The 19430-nt window shown below is 43.8% G+C and overlaps 1 protein-coding gene across 1 annotated transcript; it reads right to left on the minus strand.

Annotated features, from left to right (window-relative positions):
* Positions 1-5399: 5399 nt before the first annotated feature.
* Positions 5400-7144, minus strand: LOC138883143 (uncharacterized). Its single transcript, XM_070163804.1, has 4 exons — positions 6603-7144; positions 6381-6420; positions 5856-6193; positions 5400-5802 (listed from the first exon to the last, which is right to left on the minus strand). Exons 1-4 carry the CDS (start codon positions 7142-7144, stop codon positions 5400-5402), a joined length of 1323 nt encoding a protein of 440 aa, XP_070019905.1.
* Positions 7145-19430: the final 12286 nt, after the last annotated feature.

Genomic DNA, 19430 nt, shown 5'->3' on the forward strand with positions numbered 1-19430 from the left:
TTCTGCCCAGAGTCGAATCCACAGAGAATTAACCTATCAATCACAATCTTTAGAACTACTAAACTCTTGAGAACCAACTTCCCCAGACGTTTGAATCACCGTTGATGGTTTCTTTACTAACTAAGATTACAAGTAAATAACAAGATGTAAACTAAAATGCTAAGGTTGTAAACAATAATAAGAAAATGCAGGTAATGACTTTCCCTAATGATGGAATCCCTTCTATTTATGCTTCATACAAATGTACCAACACTTCTCTATCAATCATGAACGCTCGTCTTACCATAAATCTCTCCCGAGTAATCACAGTAATATACTATTGCACTCTCCCGAGATACACTAGCTAGCTTTAATTAACACAGTTCACTTAAGATTGCACCCAAGGCTTCGTTATCCCTAATCCCGCCTTTAAACCCGCAGTTATAGATCCCTCTTATACTTTGGAAGTAGTGTTGTTCAACAATAACCTAAATATGCACTCTCTCCCGAGTTATGCACACTAAATAGGCACAGCTAATTGAGGATCCTGTCAATTAACTACAAGAAGAACATAGTTGAATAAATAAAGATTGAAACTAGCAATTTGTATTCACATAAACAAGAAGTTCATCCCCCAATAGGTTCCTTCAAAACCTTAGACAAAGGATTTAACTACTCATAACTATGGGTAAACAAACTAAGATAAGATTCATCATAAACTTAGCAATAAAAATCAAAGAAAAGAAGAAAGATGTTTTGTGTGATCTCTCACAATGGTTTTCCTTCCTAAGAAACTCTGAAAATCAATACATGCCTCTCTTGGGCGAAGTCTAGTGTTTAAAATAGGGTTTTGGGATAAAAATCTTGTGTTTTGCACTTTAGTCCCTGAACTTTCTCTCGCCTACCGCGGTTCTGCCGCGGTCGTAGTGGAACCGCGGCCAAACAGCTCCTCTGAATCTCCTTCTGTCCGCGAGTAGTCTTCACCGCGGTTCTGCCGCGGTCGCGGTGGAACCGCGGCAGAATCATTTTTCTGATTCTTCAGCCTGTTTTTGCGTGGTTCACTTGGGATATTTCACGGATGGCCTCTCTTTATTTAATTTTTGACTCCAAAAGTACTCCCTAGCATTCCCTAGTCATATATAACCTGCAAGTCATGAAAAGCACTAATAAGAGCATTTTGTTATCACTTTTATTATCAAAACTATGCAAGAAGGCGGTTATTTAGGGCCTGAATATAGTTAAATTCACCTATTATCAACACCCTACACTTAAACCTTTGCTCGTCCTCGAGCAAGCTAAACCACACTTCTAAGCCTAACCGTTTGATGCATTACCCCAAGTATGTCACACCCGCCATTTTGACGGAACAACCTAAGCAATGTACCGGTCATACCCCAGATGCAGACTCTACTGCCATGACACACTTGCGCTGACTCTAGTTACTCTAACAGAGGTGAAGACTTACCTTTCCTTCCCGAGTCACATTCCCTCACATCAAAAGTCTGAGAGAAGTTCCACACGCATAAAATTCAAACACAAGGAACCGAAGATAGAAAGAATTCACTCACTCTCAGCAAAGAACATTCACATGCCACATAAACACACCATAAGCTTGCCCATAGTGTAGTACTCTACTAATCGAGCTGTTTTAGTCAAAGATCAAGAGGTCTTTATTTGGTTGTAATGTAGGCTAAGGGTCGGGTAGGATATTTGGATGTAGTGACTAACCTCCTTAAGCACTTTTAATACACACTTCCTTTTATCTCAATTTCCCTGCTCAGCCTAATCATTCCTCCACATTTTTGTTTCACAGGTGACCACTACTTTTCTTTAGGTGCAACTGGCTTCTTGTTTTTTTTAAAATGCTAGTGCACTATTCAAATGATTCATTCCTGATTCCCCTTTTTTCGCTAACTCCCTACCACCCCACACTTTGACTTTTGTATGTTCCTTAGTGATTCAAGTGCTTCTCGGAGGTATAGGTTCAAACAATCAGCTATTCAAACACAGGGATATAGGTCATTATAGGGTTATCAAAGAACAGGCTTCAGGCTCAAAAGGGTTAACTATGGCAAAGGTGGATTCACCATCATATATAGGCTTATACAAAGAAATGCCTCAATCATCTCTAAAACCAAACATCTTCTATTTCGCTTTGCAAACACACAGGGCAAGTTCTAGGTATCGCATGCAAGCACATAATGCAAGTAAAATCTCACACACTTAGCATGTAACTCGTTCTGAATCAGTTTATCAACACACTCATACGAGCATTCAAGCAAATGAAGATGTGCAAAATTAAGGCATAGATTTACAACTCCACAACTGAGCCTAGACGTCACACTCTCAAGTTCATTTTAGTTGTTTGCAGGTGTGTACATCCAGGGTAGCATTCTAGCCTTTACCCATCTTAGTCCTAACTACAAAAGGAAAATCTACCTAACCCGGTTCAAGAAAAACCCTTGGAAAAGAACCGTGGCCAAAAGAAAAACCAAGGGGGACTTACTACACTGCCTAAAAAGGAAAAAAAATAAATAAAATAAAAAGAAAAAAAATCTTCATGGACTACTTCCCTCAAGAGTACTTGTCTAAGTGGTCCGTCCTCAGGAAGAGTCTTCTACCTTTTTTTTTATATCCAATTTGGACCCTCAAGAGACCCGTCGACAATTGTCCGTCGTTGGGCCAAGTCAGACTCCTCATATAAGTACAGTCAATTGTATACAACAACATCAATTTCATGCTACAACACACATAATGTCTATGTACAGTACACATATCACTAAAGCAAGTCTCCCACCCCACACTTAAAGTCCTGGAATGTCCCCATGTCATATCAAGAAGGTAAAGAGCAAAAGGGTAAGAAGATTTCCCTGAGACTCAATCAGATTCAGAGACTGTGCTGGGGTCCACATGGCAAGCTCTCCCTAAAGCACGGAACCAGGACATGAACCGGCTCTCAGACCTGGCCTGCTACTGAGACATGGCATCCATACGCGTGTGTAGGCCCTCCACCGAGGTGCGAAGATCGGCAACCTCTTCCTCTATAGAACGCAACGTAGGATGTGGGGACTGTGATCTGGATAAGCCAGCCCCAGCATGGGGGTGCCGAGAGGGTCCGACACTGTCATATGATCTCCTGGATGGTGCCATGGGAACCGGGTCATCATCCTCATCATCGATCTCAATAGTGGTGCATGCACCCCTGCCCACTCTGATGCTCGAAGCTTTGAAGGCTGCTTTAGGGGGCAACTCTCCATCAGCAGGATTTGTGGGGACATTCTTCCGCAGGCACAATGTAGTCACCAGGGAGGGAAAGTAGAATCCTTTTGACCCCAGCGGGGACCGTATGATCATTTCGTCACCAATAAGCCTTGCCGCATCAAAATCTTTCTTTGTGACGAAGCACCACGTCAAAAGGGCTCTTTGGAAGTTCACATCAGTCGTATTGCTTGAGGGCAAGAACCGGCTACAAATGACAGTGAGCCAACACTTAGCCAAATGGGTGAACGAATTGGAGTTCAGGGTGATGTGGTCACGTATCCAGATTGGTTGCCCCCCTGCGCAGAGTACCTCAGTCATAGTATACCAAGTGACACCTGGGGCGTCCTGGTAATAGTCGACGTCACCAGTAAACCGGGGTAGCCGCAATACCTGTCTAATAGTTTTAACTGAGGCATCTACCCATGTTCCTCGCACAGTCACCTCTTGCAGCATATGATCTGGGCAGTTCGTGTAGAACTCCCGTACAAGCATCCTGTTCACCGTTTCAGGTTCATCAAATAAGAACTCCATTTCCCTCTGCCGGATTTCCTCATACATCTCCTCCTTTTCTGCACGGAGGGCTGCCCTGTCAATCGGTATTTCAGGGGTGAAGCTCTTTGAGGCCTTGGCATGAAAGTCGTCCTCTACCACTTCGGATTCGAACCTAGAAGCATCATAAGTAGGCTGTTGGGACGTGTCTGCCGATCTCTTTTGCTTCTTACGAGCCATATGACCTGCAAAGAATACAGAAGAACCATCAAATATATCCTACATGTGCCAACCGGATGGTTACTCAGACTTCACCACCCGATGGCACCAAATAATATCTCCCATTTATTCCATTTAGACACTATGTCAAACCCTCAACTCGTGATATGTTCAAAGTTACAATCTCCACAATGGCCCCACAAGCATACAACACCCCACACTTACTCCCTCAAGTGAGTCACGTTAAAAATAACACCACCATTCACCAAATACAATACCACCACAACCTAGGGTAGGCACAAAATGCCTCAAAATAGCACCACAAGCCCCAGATTTCCGGCCAAAAAGGTCCCACCACCAAGCTACACCGCAGAAATTATTTCTAGGCCTCCAAAGCATCTAAACAACCCCCACAATCGAAGTAGAAGAAAGACCCAAACATTTTAGCACCAAATAAATCTACAAGAAGCAAATACAACAATAAAAAAAAAAGAAGCAAAAATAGAAAGGAAATCTACACTATTCCTACCTAGGGTTTAACTAAATAAGTTTAGACCAAATTTACACTAAGTTAGAAGATGAAATAGAGAGAGAGAAAAAGAGAAACTTACTTGTTTGGTGGAGGGAAAGTGGGTGGTGAAGGTGGAAAGTAGGGGAGGATGATAATGAAGTTTTGTGAAGATGAGAGGAGAAAAGAGAAAATAGAGAGAGGTTAGAGAGAAATTAGAGAGAAATGAGTGGAGGATTGGGAAGGGGGGTTGGTGGTTCTGGGCGGGTGGGGGAGGTTTTAGTGGTAGGTGGGGGGGGGCTATTTTGGGTAAAGAGGAAAAGAAAAAACATTAAAACAAAAAAAAATTACCTGGATCCCGTCTGCGTCTGCCGCGGTCGCGGTAGGACCGCGGTAGGCCAAGTTCACATGCCCATCTTGACCGCGGTCGCGGTGCAACCGCGATGGCCTGGGTTCAGAGAAGGGTGACGACAGCGGTTTGACCGTGGTCGCGGTAGAACAGCGGTCTGAGCCCATCTCTGATTCTGACGCTTTTTTTTAGAAGAGTTACACTTACAACAATTTCATGGGTTGCCTCCCATGCAGCGCCTAATTTAACATCGCGGCACGACCCAGATGAGTGTAGTTAAGGCTCGCTCGACCTCCGTGGTTCAGTCAACTGCAGTTCAGACCCTTCCTTGGGCTCGCTCATACCCACATACAACTTCAATCTCTGACCATTGACTCTAAATGTACGAGAGTCATTCTCAGTGGCAACGTCAACCGCTCCTGACTGGAAAACTTCAACTACTCGAAATGGTCCAGACCATCGTGACTTCAGCTTACCCGGGAAAAACCTCAGTTTTGAGTTGTATAGCAATACCATGTCCCCAGGTTTGAAATTTCGCTCAACAATGTTCTGATCGTGTAGCCTCTTCATTCTCTCTTTGTACAGCCTTGTGCTCTAAAAAGCAAGATACTTGAACTCCTCGAGCTCATGCAATTCTGTGACTCTTGACGTGCCCGCAGCTTCCATGTCTAAGTTTAGTTGTTTCAGTGCCCACCACGCTTTATGCTCGAGTTCTACAGTTAGGTGACGGGCCTTCCCAAACACTAACTTGTATGGTGACATACCAATTGGTGTATTGAAAGCTGTTATGTAGGCCCAGAGTGCATCATCTAGCTTCCTTGCCCAATCAGTTCTTGTGGCGTTCACAGTTTTCGTTAACACACTCTTGATTTCCCTGTTGGATACCTCAACCTGTCCACTAGTCTGCGGATGGTATGGAGTAGCCACCTTGTGGCGCACATCATATTTTATAAGCAACTTCTCGAAGGCTCTATTGCAGAAGTGAGTGCCTCCGTCGCTGATAATCGCACGTGGTGTCCAAAGTGGGTGAATATGTTCTTCTTTAGAAACCCCACCACCACTTTAGCATCATTGGTGGGCAACGCTACAGCTTCCACCCACTTGGACATATAGTCTACAGCAACAAGGATGTACTTATTACCATAGGAGCTGACGAAGGGACACATGAAATCAATCCCCCAGACGTCGAACACTTCTATCTCCTGAATTGGATTCATGGGCATCTCGTGGAGCCGGGAAATGTTCCCGGTGCGTTGACATTCATTACAACCCTTCACCCATGAGTGAGCATCTTTAAACACAGTCTGCCAGAAAAATCTGGCTTCTAGCACCTTTGCTGATGTCCTGATCTCTCCAAAGTGTCCACCATAAGTCGATGCATGACAAGCCTGCAAAATAGAAGATTGTTCTATCTCGGAGACGCATCTCCGGATCATGTTATCCAGGCATATTCGAAAGAGATAGGGCTCATCCCAATAGTACAAGCGGCTTTAACGAAAAAGTCGTTTCCTCTGGACAGATGAAAGGTCGTGAGGAACTATACCACTGGCTAGGTAATTGGCCAAGTCTGCATACCATGGCGCTTCCTGATGAATGGTGGCGAGCAGTTGCTCGTCTGGAAAAGTTTCCAGAATTTCCTCAACTTCAATTGCATTTTCAGCTCCCTCAAGTCATGATAGGTGATCAGCGACTTGATTCTCAGTGCCCTTGCGGTCACGTATTTCAAGATCGAACTCTTGTAGCAGCAACACCCAATGAATCGGGCGTGGCTTAGAGTCTTTCTTTTCTATTAAGTACCTGAGAGCGGCACGGTCGGTGTAGACGATTACCTTTGATCCTATCAGGTAGGATCGGAACTTGTCGAATGCGAACACCACAGCTAGCATCTCCTTTTCAGTCACCGTATAGTTCAACTGGGCTCCACTCAGCGTTCTGCTGGCATAATAGATTGGGTGCATCAATTTGTCCTTCCGATGGCCCAGCACTGCCCCCACTGCATAGTCACTAGCGTCACACATTAGTTCGAATGGTTGCTCCCAGTCGGGGGCAACAATGATGGGTGCTGTGACCAGCCTCTGCTTCAACTCCTCAAACGCTACCCTGCAATCATCGGAAAATACAAACGGGTGATCTTTCTCTAATAACTTACAGAGAGGTTTGGTGATTTTGGAGAAGTCTTTTATGAACTGCCGGTAGAAACCGGCATATCCAAGAAAACTTCTGATTGCTTTTACCGAAGTTGGTGGAGGCAGCTTTGCTATTACATCAACCTTTGCTCGATCTACTTCTATTCCCTTGCTTGACACCCGGTGCCCCAAGACTATGCCTTCTTGTACCATGAAATGGCACTTCTCCCAGTTCAACACCTAATTAGTCTCGATGCACCGTTTCAGCACACGCGTCAGATTCACCAGGCACTCATCAAATGAACTTCCCACCACTGAGAAGTCATCCATGAACACCTCCATTATATCCTCAACCATGATAGTGAATATGGCCATCATGCACCGTTGGAATGTGGCGGGTGCATTGCATAGGCCAAAGGTCATCCTCATAAAGGCATAAATGCCATAAGGGCATGTGAAGGAGGTCTTCTCTTGGTCCTCAGGTGCAATGGAAATTTGATTGTACCCTGAGTACCCATCCAGAAAACAAAAGTGTGACCTCCCTGCCAATCTATCCAGCATCTGATCGATGAAGAAAAGTGGGAAGTGGTCTTTCCGAGTGGCTAGATTCAACTTTCGATAATCCATACAAATTCTCCAGCCTGTGACGGTTCTCGTTGAGATTAGTTCATTGTTGTCATTCTTCACAACCGTCATGCCACCCTTCTTAGGCACACATTGAACTGGGCTAACCCAACTGCTGTCAGAGATTGGGAAAATAATTCCCGCATCTAACCACTTTATCACCTCCTTCTTCACCACTTCCTTCATATTTGGGTTCAGCCTCCTCTGATGTACCCTGGAAGGTTTGTGCCCCTCTTCCAGCAGAATCTTATGCATGCAGTAAGCGGGGCTAATCCCCTTGATGTCTTCCATGGTCCACCCAATGGCAGTTTTGCACTCCTTCAATACCTGTAGAAGCTGTTGGACCTGCACATCTAACAAAACAGATGAGATAATAACAGGTAGAGTGGAGTCAGGTCCTAGAAATTCATACCTGAGGTGGGCTGGCAATGGCTTTAGTTCTAGCTTCGGTGGTTCTTCAATGGATGGCTTAGCTGGAGGAGTCTCCCTCTTTTCTAAGTGTAGGGGCTCAAACTCTAGATTTCTTTCCCAAGACCCTCTACCTTCCAATGCCAACACCCATTCCGCCAAGTTCTCACCATTCACTTCCTCCAAATTCGTCAAACATGCAGCGAGGGGATCCTCAACCGTCAACACTTCATCATCAGACTGTACGATTACATCCACGGCATCAATAAGAGAGCAATTGGCGAACTCACTTGGTCGCCTCATAGATTTCTGCACATTGAATATAATCTCTTCGTCATTGAGCCTCATCTTAAGTTCCCCGGTCTCACAATCAATAAGAGCTCTCCCTGTGGCCAAGAATGGTCTTCCTAAGATGATAGGAATTTCTTCATCCACTTTGCAATCCAATATCACAAAATCTGCAGGGAACAAGAATTTCCCCACCTGAATAAGTACATCATCAAGGATCCTAAATGGACGTTTCACAGTCCTGTCAGCCAGCTGCAACAACATAGAGGTGGGTCTAGCTCTCCCAATGCCCAACTTTTTATAAATGACCAGGGGCATAAGATTAATGCTGGCCCCTAAATCACATAGTGCTTTCGCAAAAGCAAAGTTTCCAATAGTGCATGGAATAGTAAAACTCCCTGGATCAGAGAGCTTTTCAGCAACAGGTCTAGTTACCACTGCACTGCACGTCTGAGTAAGTGTCACCGTGGCCAAGTCTTGAAAGTCAAATTTTCGGGACATTAAATCTTTCATCATTTTTGCGTATCCAAGCATCTCCTTTAAAGCTTCAATCAATGGAATATTAACCTGAATTTGCTTGAGCATCTCAAAGAACTTTTTGTACTGCTCCTCCTTTTGATGCTTGGCCAACCTCTGTGGAAATGGAGCAGGAGGTCTTTTCTTCCCAATCTCTTGGGACTTTTCTTTCTCAGCTACTATCTCTACTACCGGCTCTTCAACTGCTTCAGCAACTTTCTCAGTCTCCTGCTGAGTATTCTTTTCTTCCTGAGCAGGCTGGATTGTCACATCTGTTAGCCTTGTGGAATCATCTAGCTCACTGGGTACCTGAATGAGTGTCTTAGCCTGTATATTGTCATGAGTTCTCTCCTGCTCTACATCAAAATCCCTGCCATTACGGAGACTCACCGCCATCAGCTGCTTCGGGCCCTGATCTTTAGGATTGATTTGGGTATCTGAAGGTAATGTCCCCTGAGGACGACATTCAGAGACATTGAAATTTGGCCCAATTGTACTTCAATATTTTTGATTGCTGCGTCCTGTACATCTACTCTTTCATTTATTTTTGCATTGGACCCAATCACCTACTGTATCATTGCTTCAAGTCTTGTGAACCCATCTTCTTGCCTTCCACCATGCTGTTGCTGAGGTGGGAGATACCCTTGCTGTTGATTGTTGTACCCCTGTGACCTTGGATAAGGTGCCATATTGTTGGGGGGTCTCATACCTCCCATGTTTCCAGCGTTGTACTGTGGCTGAGGTGGTCTGTATGGCTGCTGAGTTTGCTGACCCCAGTTCTGATTGCCCTGTCTCTGGCCTCCATAGTTTGACACATAGTTCATGTCCTCAGGGTGCTGATGATGATGATCATGTTCGGCATTCCACGGATTACCAATTGGCGGACTAATGCAAGATGTGCAAAAGCCCCCATTGGTGGTATCTACAATGTGCACTTGCTGTTTCTGCCCCGATTCCTCCACGTTTTGGTGAGTATGCTCATCTGTGTCAAAAGGGTCGCCACATTTTCAGCCAGGGAATTTGATGGGTAAAAAGGCACTGAGTGTACCACTGGAGTGATAGGTGCATTCCTCGTCGTCCACCCCAAATTTTGAGCCATTTTGTCAAGCAGACTCTGACCTTCTCTCCAGGTTTTGCTCAAAAATGCCCCACCAGCTGAGGCATCTACAATGTTCTTCATGCTATCTGACAGTCCCATGTAAAACCGTTGTCCCAACATCTGATCTGGAATAACATGGTGTGGACATATAACCAACATTCCTTTAAACCGGCTCCATGTCTCATGCAGTGTCTCCATTGGTTTCTGTTTAAAGCTCACGATCTCATCAATTTGTTGAGCTGTTTTGTTGGGCGGGTGGAACTTGATGTGAAATTGCTTGACTAACTCATCCCAAGTTTCTATAGAGTTTATGGGGAGTGAGTTTAGCCAGACCTGAGTAGCTCCTATCACCGAGAATGGAAATAATAACAGTCTGATTGATTCCGGAGTTACGTTGGGTTGCCTTTGAGTTTTGCAAATCGATAGGAAGTTCTTCAAGTGCTGATGAGGATCTTCGGCTAGTGTCCCAGAAAATAATCCCTTGTTTTGCAGCAAGTGTAGCATGTTGTTTGTGATCTGGAATGATTCAGCTTGTATCGAGGGCACAACAATGGAAGTGGCCAGATTGTCAGCTGTGGGTTGTGCCCAGTCATATAGTGCAGCCTCAGGCACAGGAGGTGCCCTATCTCTGACATTTCCGTTGACGTTGTCTATGTCACCCATGTCAATTTTGAGGTTGTGTGTTTGATGAGGTTGTTGAAGTCTTTTGTTGGCACGGTTCAATATCCAGAATGTTTTCTCTAGGTCTGAGAGTCCTTCAAGTACTTCTCCGGTCCTCGTAGAGTTTCTAGGCATACACCTGTGCAACCACGTCAACAACCGTCAAAATTTTCAATCAAATCTTGGTGTAGAGAAGACTGACTATACTAAGAATTTTTTATATTTCTATCAATGGTAATTGATAATTTCGTTAATTCCCCAGCAACGGTTGCCAAAATTTGATCACGCCCAACTATGCCTTATAAAAAGGACAATGCAGACGTTGCAAATATAACCTGAGTATTCTGCCCAGAGTCGAATCCACAGAGAATTAACCTATCAATCACAATCTTTAGAACTACTAAACTCTTGAGAACCAACTTCCCCAGACGTTTGAATCACCGTTGATGGTTTCTTTACTAACTAAGATTGCAAGTAAATAACAAGCTGTAAACTAAAATGCTAAGGTTGTAAACAATAATGAGAAAATGCTAAGGTAATGACTTCCCCTAATGATGGAATCCCTTCTGTTTATGCTTCATACAAATTTACCAACACACCTCTATCAATCATGAACGCTCATCTTACCACAAATCTCTCCTGAGTAATCACAGTAATATACTCAATGCACTCTCCCGAGATACACTAGCTAGCTTTAATTAACACAGTTCACTTAAGATTGCACCCAAGGCTTCGTTATCCCTAATCCCGCCTTTAAACCCGCAGTTATAGATCCCTTTTATACTTTGGGAGTAGTGTTGTTCAACAATAACCTAAATATGCACTCTCTCCCGAGTTATGCATACTAAATTGAGGATCCTGTCAATTAACTACAACAAGAACATAGTTGAACAAATAAAGATTGAAACTAGCAATTTGTATTCACATAAACAAGAAGTTCATCCCCCAATAGGTTCCATCAAAACCTTAGACAAAGGATTTAGCTACTCATAACTATGGGTAAACAAACTAAGATAAGATTCATCATAAACTTAGCAATAAAAATCAAAGAAAAGAAGAAAGATGTTTTGGGTGATCTCTCACAATGGTTTTCCTTCCTAAGAAACTCTAAAAATCAATACATGCCTCACTTGGGCGAAGTCTAGTGTTTACAATAGGGTTTTGGGATAAAAATCCTGTGTTTTGCACTTTAGTTCCTGAACTTTCTCTCACCTGCCGCGGTTCTGCCGCGGTCGCGGTGGATCCGCAGCCAAATAACTCCTCTGAATCTCCTTCTGTCCGCGAGCAGTCTTCACCACTGTTCTGCCGCGGTCGCGGTGGAACCGCGGCAGAATCATTTCTCTGATTCTTCAGCCTGTTTTTGCGTGGTTCACTTGGGATATTTCACGGATGGCCTCTCTTTCTTCAATTTTTGACTCCAAAAGTACTCCCTAGCCTTCCCTAGTCATATATAACCTGCAAGTCATGAAATGTGCTAATAAGAGCATTTTGTTATCACTTTTATTATCAAAACTATGCAAGAAGGCGGTTATTTAGGGTCTGAATATAGTTAAATTCACCTATTATCAATAGGGTATTCGGGTTCCTAATGAAAATGTGTCACAACTTGAACAAAAACTGCTGAAATTCCAAGAAGAGCTCGATCAGGTCCGGAATTTGGCAAACTTGTCATTTTCCCTCAGCACCCCAGATGTCAACTTCCCAACACTCAAAACCCTACACCTCCTCAAAATATTCCAAATAACAAAATCATCCCGCTCATCACCATCACGCTGCTCCACCAAAGAACCAATGCAACACCTGTCATACCCCAAACAACACTCCACTACTCATCCCAGAACCTCAGAACTCCACAAACTACCATTTCCACACATACACCTGAGTCTAACACTAGGACACCATAACACTCATAAAAAACTAGGACACCATAACACTAGAACTCCACTCATCCCAGAACCTCAGAACTCCCATACACTAGGACACCATAACACTCATATCTATGTGGAGACCATGCCACACTCCACCCAACCTATCTTATGCACACCTGAGTCTAATAAAAAGGATCTTCTTATCAGAAACTTGGCTGAGGAACTTAAAAAACTGATCAGCCGGATTCAAGCGTTGAGGGAAGCAAAGGAATCGAGGGGATGAACTATGAGGAACTTTCCATACAGCCTGATGTCGAACTGCCCGAGGGGTACAAACCTCCTAAGTTTGAAATATTTGATGGCACGGTTGATCCAAGGGTCCATCTGATGACATATTGCGATAAGCTGGTTGGAGTAGGGAAGAATGAATGGATCCGCATGAAGTTATTCATGAGGAGTCTGAAAGGAGATGCATTATCTTGGTACATCAGCCAAGATCCCAAGAAGTGGTCAAGCTAGGTAGGCATGGCATCTAACTTTATGGACCGATTCAGGTTTAATACAGAGAATGCACCAGACGTGTTCTATATCCAGAATTTGAAGAAGAAGCCCACAGAGATGTTTTGCGAGTATGCTACTCGCTAGAGGTCCGAAGCTACTATGGTCAGACCTACCTTAGAAGAGGAGCAAATGAACAAGTTCTTTGTCCGGGCTCAGGACCCGCAGTATTATGAACGACTGATGATGATTGAGAACCACAAGTTCTCTAACATTATCAAATTAGGTGAAAAAACTGAAGAAGGTATTAAAAGTGGTATGGTTACAAATTTCGAAGCCTTTCAAGCTACGAATAAGGCTTTACAGTCCGGTGGTGTGTCCAAGAAAAAGGATGTAGGGGCCGTAATGGTTGCACAAAGGACCAAGTCTCCCCTCAAATACCAAACTTATCCAACACCTCTACGCACATACCAGCCAACCCCAAATTACCAAGCACCCTCACCCTCGTACCATGCTCCGCCACCAACTTATCAGTCATCTCCACCTCCTACAAATTAACTTACTTCACCCAGATACTCCCAACCCGCTCATGTCTACCAAACTTATAATGCTCAACCATCCCACTATCAATCACCCCCTACAGGCCAAATGTTCCCTAGAACCCGACCTAATTTTGATCGTAGACCTCCAAAACAATATACAACCATCGCTGAACCCATCGACCAGCTGTATGAGAGGCTCAAAGCTGCTGGTTATGTCACCCCCATCCTTGTTGCAACCCTTGAGAATCCTTCTCAGTGGGTTAACCCAAACAAATCCTATGCATACCACTCCGTCATGAAAGGGCACACCATCGATGAATGCCGCTCCTTGAAAGACAAGATATAGTCCTTGATTGATAACAAGATCATTGTGGAAAAGGAGCCCGCTCCTAACATCCGCAACAAACCTTTGCCAGACCATAAGGGTGGAGGTATCCACATGATTGAAGTAGAAGATGACTGGGATCCCGAGGGATCAATCAGGTTGATCGCAGAAGGTGATGACCCAAAGAAACCGATAATTACTCTCAACCCAATCATAGTCCAGATGCAACCGTCTGAGGACGCTGAGGTGAATATGTCTGTACCTCTTAAGTTTGAAGCAGCACCATCTGTAAAGACACCGGTACCAATTGAGGTTGAATTCATGTCTCCGACAAGTGCACCTGCACCATTTGAGATTGCAGTCTTGCCATCCAAGGCACATATTCCATTCATAGCGAGGATAGCCACGCCGATTCTAGTGGCGATATCAACCATGCCGCTATTCTATACAAATAATGTACCCTGGGACTATACAGCCGAGGTGAGAAGGAAAGGCAGGGTCAAGATTGAAGAAACTTTTGCAGCACAGGGTATGACAAGAACTGGTAGAGTCTATACCCCTGAAAATCTAGCTGAATCAAGCAAGCAAGCCTCCAATCGGCCACCCCTTATTGAGATGGGCCCGGACGACCTTTGGAGGAAAATACAGGCCAAGAAATACTCGGTCATCGACCAGTTAAACAAGACGCCAGCACAAGTATCCATTCTCTCTTTGCTGCAAAGTTCTGAGGCGCACAATAATTCTCTATTGAAGGTGTTAAATGAAGCATACATACCAAGCAACATCACTAGCGGGGAGGTGGCTAATATTGTAGGAAAAGTTCTAGAAAGCCATAAGATCACCTTTCATGAGGACGAGCTTCCACCTGAAAGGTTGGGGCACAACAAAGCACTGCACATCACTGTGCAATGTGAAGATTACTTCATCACCAGAATCCTGACCGATAGAGGTTCCAGTCTTAACATTTGTCCACTAGTAACACTTAAGAAGTTAGGTGAAGGGCTGCATGAGATAAAGGATGGAGCAATCAATGTGAAAGCCTTCGATGGTTCTCAAAGGACCACCATTGGTGAAATTATTCTATGTTTGTAGTTGGGACCAACCTGGTTCGAGTTCGATTTCCAGGTGATAGATGTACCAGCGTCTTACAACTTGTTGCTGGGAGGGGCCGTAGCATCAACGCTACATTAGGCAATAACATTCGAATGGAATCACTAGGAAGTAATCATTCACGGCGACGGTAGCAACCCTATATACAGTCGTCAGACCATTCCGGCGATCGAGGGAAGAAAGAATCTGGGTGGAGAAACTTACCACCACATTGAGTAGGATGCTATCGACAAAGACAAATGGTGGGATAGAAAAATCGAGAGTATACTGAATTGGAGTGGGTACGAACCTAGCAAAGGGCTTGGCAAGAACCTCCAAGGAATCTTTAAACCCATAAAACTCAAGAAACGTGGCACTACTTCGGCTTGGGATATGAATACACCTGGGAAGAGTTCAATAACTGGTCGCCACCATGGCACGGTCCTTACTACCCACTGGAGCAGCCAATACCGCATCTGGAGCAGACCTTCCAACAGGCCGACATTATTTATGGGTCAGATGAAGAAGAAGCACTTACAACAATGAAGAACTTGTTTCTAGAGGACAGTGATATGGACTGTTGCATTATTCTCGAGGAGGAGGGGGAGGAAGGCCCTTCTATACAGGCTATGATTAGAGGGGCACATCTCAAGAATTGGATCAGGACAACCAAAGCCCGAAGAACCTCGGGGTAGCAAGGCTAAAACAAGCATTATTCACTGTTTTGTTTACTAAATGATTTTCTTCTCACATTTTTCAATTTCTGCAATAAGATCTTCGATGATCAAAATAGTTATTCAATTTATCAAAAGCATGTTTGATCTACAACATTACTATTACTTATATTGATGAACCAATGACTGTGACATGCAATGAGACAACGCAACAAACGGACATGGATTCAGAAGAAGATGACATACCTGACGAGATTGTCAAGGAAGTTGAGAATTTTGAGAATAGACCTAAGTCCAACCTGGACGAGACTGAAATTGTCAACCTAGGAGATGCAGAAAACGTCAAGGAAACACGAATCAGTATTCACCTATCTCCATCAGATAAGAAAGAATACACAGAATTTCTAAAGGAGTATGAGGTCATATTCGCCTGGTCATATGATGACATGACTGGTCTAAGTACATCCATTGTGGCACACAAGCTACCAACCGATCCAATGTGTCCACTGGTAAAGCAAAAGCTCAGAAAGTTCAAGCCTGATATGAGTCTGAAAATCAAGGAGGAAGTCAATAAGCAGATCAAAGCTAAGGTTCTCAGGGTAGTAGAATACCCGACATGGTTAGCCAACATTGTGCTAGTACCAAAGAAGGATGGGAAGGTCAGAGTCTATGTTGACTACCGGGATCTCAACTAGGCCAGTCCGAAAGATGACTTCCCTTTACCAAATATGCACATCCTGATTGATAATTGCACTAAGCATAAACTACAATCATTCGTAGACTGCTTCGCTAGTTATCATCAGATTTGGATGGATGAGGAAGACGCTGAGAAAATGGCTTTTATTACACCGTGGGGAGTGTGCTGTTACAAGATGATGTCGTTCGGCCTGAAGAATGCCGGGTCCACCTACATGAGGGCCATTGCTACCATTTTCCATGATATGACACACAAGGAGATAGAAGTATATGTGGATGATGTTATTATCAAGTCCAAGAAGACCACTGACCACATGGAAGATCTAAGGAAATTCTTCAGTAGACTGCGGAGGTACAACCTGAAACTAAACCCCGCAAAGTATGCATTTGGGGTTCCTGCAGGGAAATTGCTTGGGTTTATTGTGATCCGCCGAGGAATAGAACTGGATCCATCGAATGTCAAAGCCATTCAAGAACTACCACCACCAAAGAACAAGAAGGATGTGATGAGTTTCTTGGGAAGGCTTAACTACATCAACCGATTCATAGCATAGTCTACAGTTATCTGGTAGCCAATCTTTAAGATGTTAAAGAAGGACTTCGCTACCAAATGGAACGAGGACTACCAAAAGGCCTTCGACAAAATCAAAGAGTTCCTATTAACACCACCAGTCTTAGTCTCACCCGAGCCAGGTAGACCCCTATTCTCTACCTTGCAGTGTTAGATGGAGCTTTTGGCTGCATTCTGGGGCAGCATGATGAAACGGGGAGGAAGGAGCAAGCCATTTATTATCTCAGTAAGAATTTTACCCCATATGAGGCCCGGTATTCTCTATTGGAACGCACCTATTGTGCTTTGACTTGGGTAGCTCAGAAGCTGAGACATTACTTATGCGCCTATACTACATATCTTATATCGAGAATGGATCTTTTGAATTATATCTTTCAGAAGCTCATGCCCACTGGCAAGCTAGCCAAGTGGCAGATCTTGTTGAGTGAGTTCGACATTATTTATGTAACTTAGAAAGCGGTCAAGAGACAGGCACTGGCAGGCCACCATGCTAAAAACCATGTGGATGGAGGATACGAACCCTTGAAAATGTATTTTTCTGATGAGAAGGTATCAATCATTGGAGAAGACATTGCGGAATCCTATGATGGTTGGATATGTTCTTCGATGTAGCATCAAACTTCAAAGGAGTTGGCATAGGAGCAGTTCTAATATCAGAAATCGGTCAACATTATCCGGTGTCTGCCTAACTCAGGTTCCACTGCACCAACAATATGGCCGAGTATGAAGCCTGCATCTTAGGACTCAAAATGGCCATTGACATGAACATTCAAGAGCTGCTACTGATTGGAGATTCAGACTTACTTATACATTAGGTACGAGAAGAATGGGCGACCAAGAACTCCAAGATACTCCCATATCTGCATCATGTACAGGAACTAAGAAAAAGGTTCACGAAGATAGAATTCCAGCATATTCCTAGAATCTAGAATGAGTTCGCCAATGCATTAGCTACCCTATCATCTATGATACAACATCCAGACAAGAATTTCATTGATCCCATTCTAGTGAAAATCCATGATCAGCCAGCTTACTGTGCCCATGTTGAAGAGGAAGCAGACGGAAAGCCTTGGTTTCATGATATCAAGGAATATTTGGCAAAAGGTGAGTACCAAAGCTTGCAAATCCTACTCAGAAGATTGTCCAACAATTTCTTTCACAGCGGAGGAATCCTATATGGGAGGACTCCCGATTTAGGATTATTAAGATGTGTCGACGCAAAGGAAGCATCCAGGATACTAGAGGAAATTCATGCTGGGACCTGCGGTCCACATATGAACGGTTTTGTCTTAGCAAAGAAGATACTCTGTGCTGGTTACTTTTGGATGACTACGGAGACGGATTACATCTAGTATGTCCGGAAATTCCACCGCTGTCAGATACATGCAGACATGATAAAGGTACCTCCAAGTGAGCTTAACACAACAAGCTCACCGTGGCCGTTTGTCACTTGGGGGATGGCCATCATTAGACCAATCGAGCCTACTGCTTCCAACGGACACATGTTCATCCTAGTAGCCATCGACTATTTCATCAAATGGGTTGAAGCAACATCTTACAGAGCAGTGACAAAGAACGTCGTGGCAGACTTTGTCTGCGACCACATTGTTTGTCGATTCGGAATTCCAGAGTTAATCAGTATTGATAATGGCTCAAATCTCAACAACGACTTGATGAAAGCTATGAGCGAAACTTTCAAGATCAAACACAAGAATTTCACAGCCTACATGCCTCAGATGAATGGAGCTATAGAAGCCGCCAATAAGAATATCAAAAAGATATTGAGGAAAATGATAGAGAATCATAAATAGTGGCACGAAAAGTTATCATTTGCTCTACTGGGGTATCGCACCAAAGTCTGCACATCAACTGGGGAAACCCCCTATATGCTAGTTTATGGTACAGAGGCTGTCATTCTCGCTGAGGTAGAAATTCCTTCCCTAAGTATCATACAAGAAGCTGAGCTCGATGACGCAAAGTGGGTAAAAAGTCGTTATGAGCAACTAGCCCTTATAGACGGAAAGAGAATGAATGTAGTCTGCTATGGTCAACTACATTCATTAAAAGAGGATGACCCTCAAAATTCTGTAGCAGGAGAGGTTGCAATGTCCTAAACTACTTCACAGTCATCGATTCATCTAAAAGCTATTTTTAATTATACACTTATGTCATACTTTTACAAAATCATGCATGTTTATTATTGAAACTGCTTTGTTTAGCAACACTACCCCAATTATGCAGATGGTACCACCAGATAAAAGCCGAACGAGTCAAGCAAAGTCAGCGGGGATACGAACTAACCTTCCCCCTTACAAAACTCACGATTTTTCTTTGGATGCAGGCACTAGGACTGTGAAATTATTAAACATACTGTACGCCCATGGAACCAACATTGTTCAAGAATACGATTCTCAGAACCGTTGCACTTGCCAACACTTGCTATCAACACACACCAGTGATGTTCCATATGTCACAATGCTCCCAGTAATCACAACTTCGCAATCTATTATCAGCTAAGAAAACTCTACCGTCAGTTGTTATCTTATTTCTTGCATAAGGCTACCATTCTGCCTTGCAAGACTAAACACTGTCTCCATCTGCATTCCTGCATAAGGCTACCATTCTTCCTTCCAATCTTGCA

The sequence above is a fragment of the Nicotiana sylvestris genome, chromosome 12 (assembly GCF_000393655.2).
Source record: "Nicotiana sylvestris chromosome 12, ASM39365v2, whole genome shotgun sequence".
NCBI classification, from domain to species: Eukaryota; Viridiplantae; Streptophyta; class Magnoliopsida; order Solanales; family Solanaceae; genus Nicotiana; species Nicotiana sylvestris.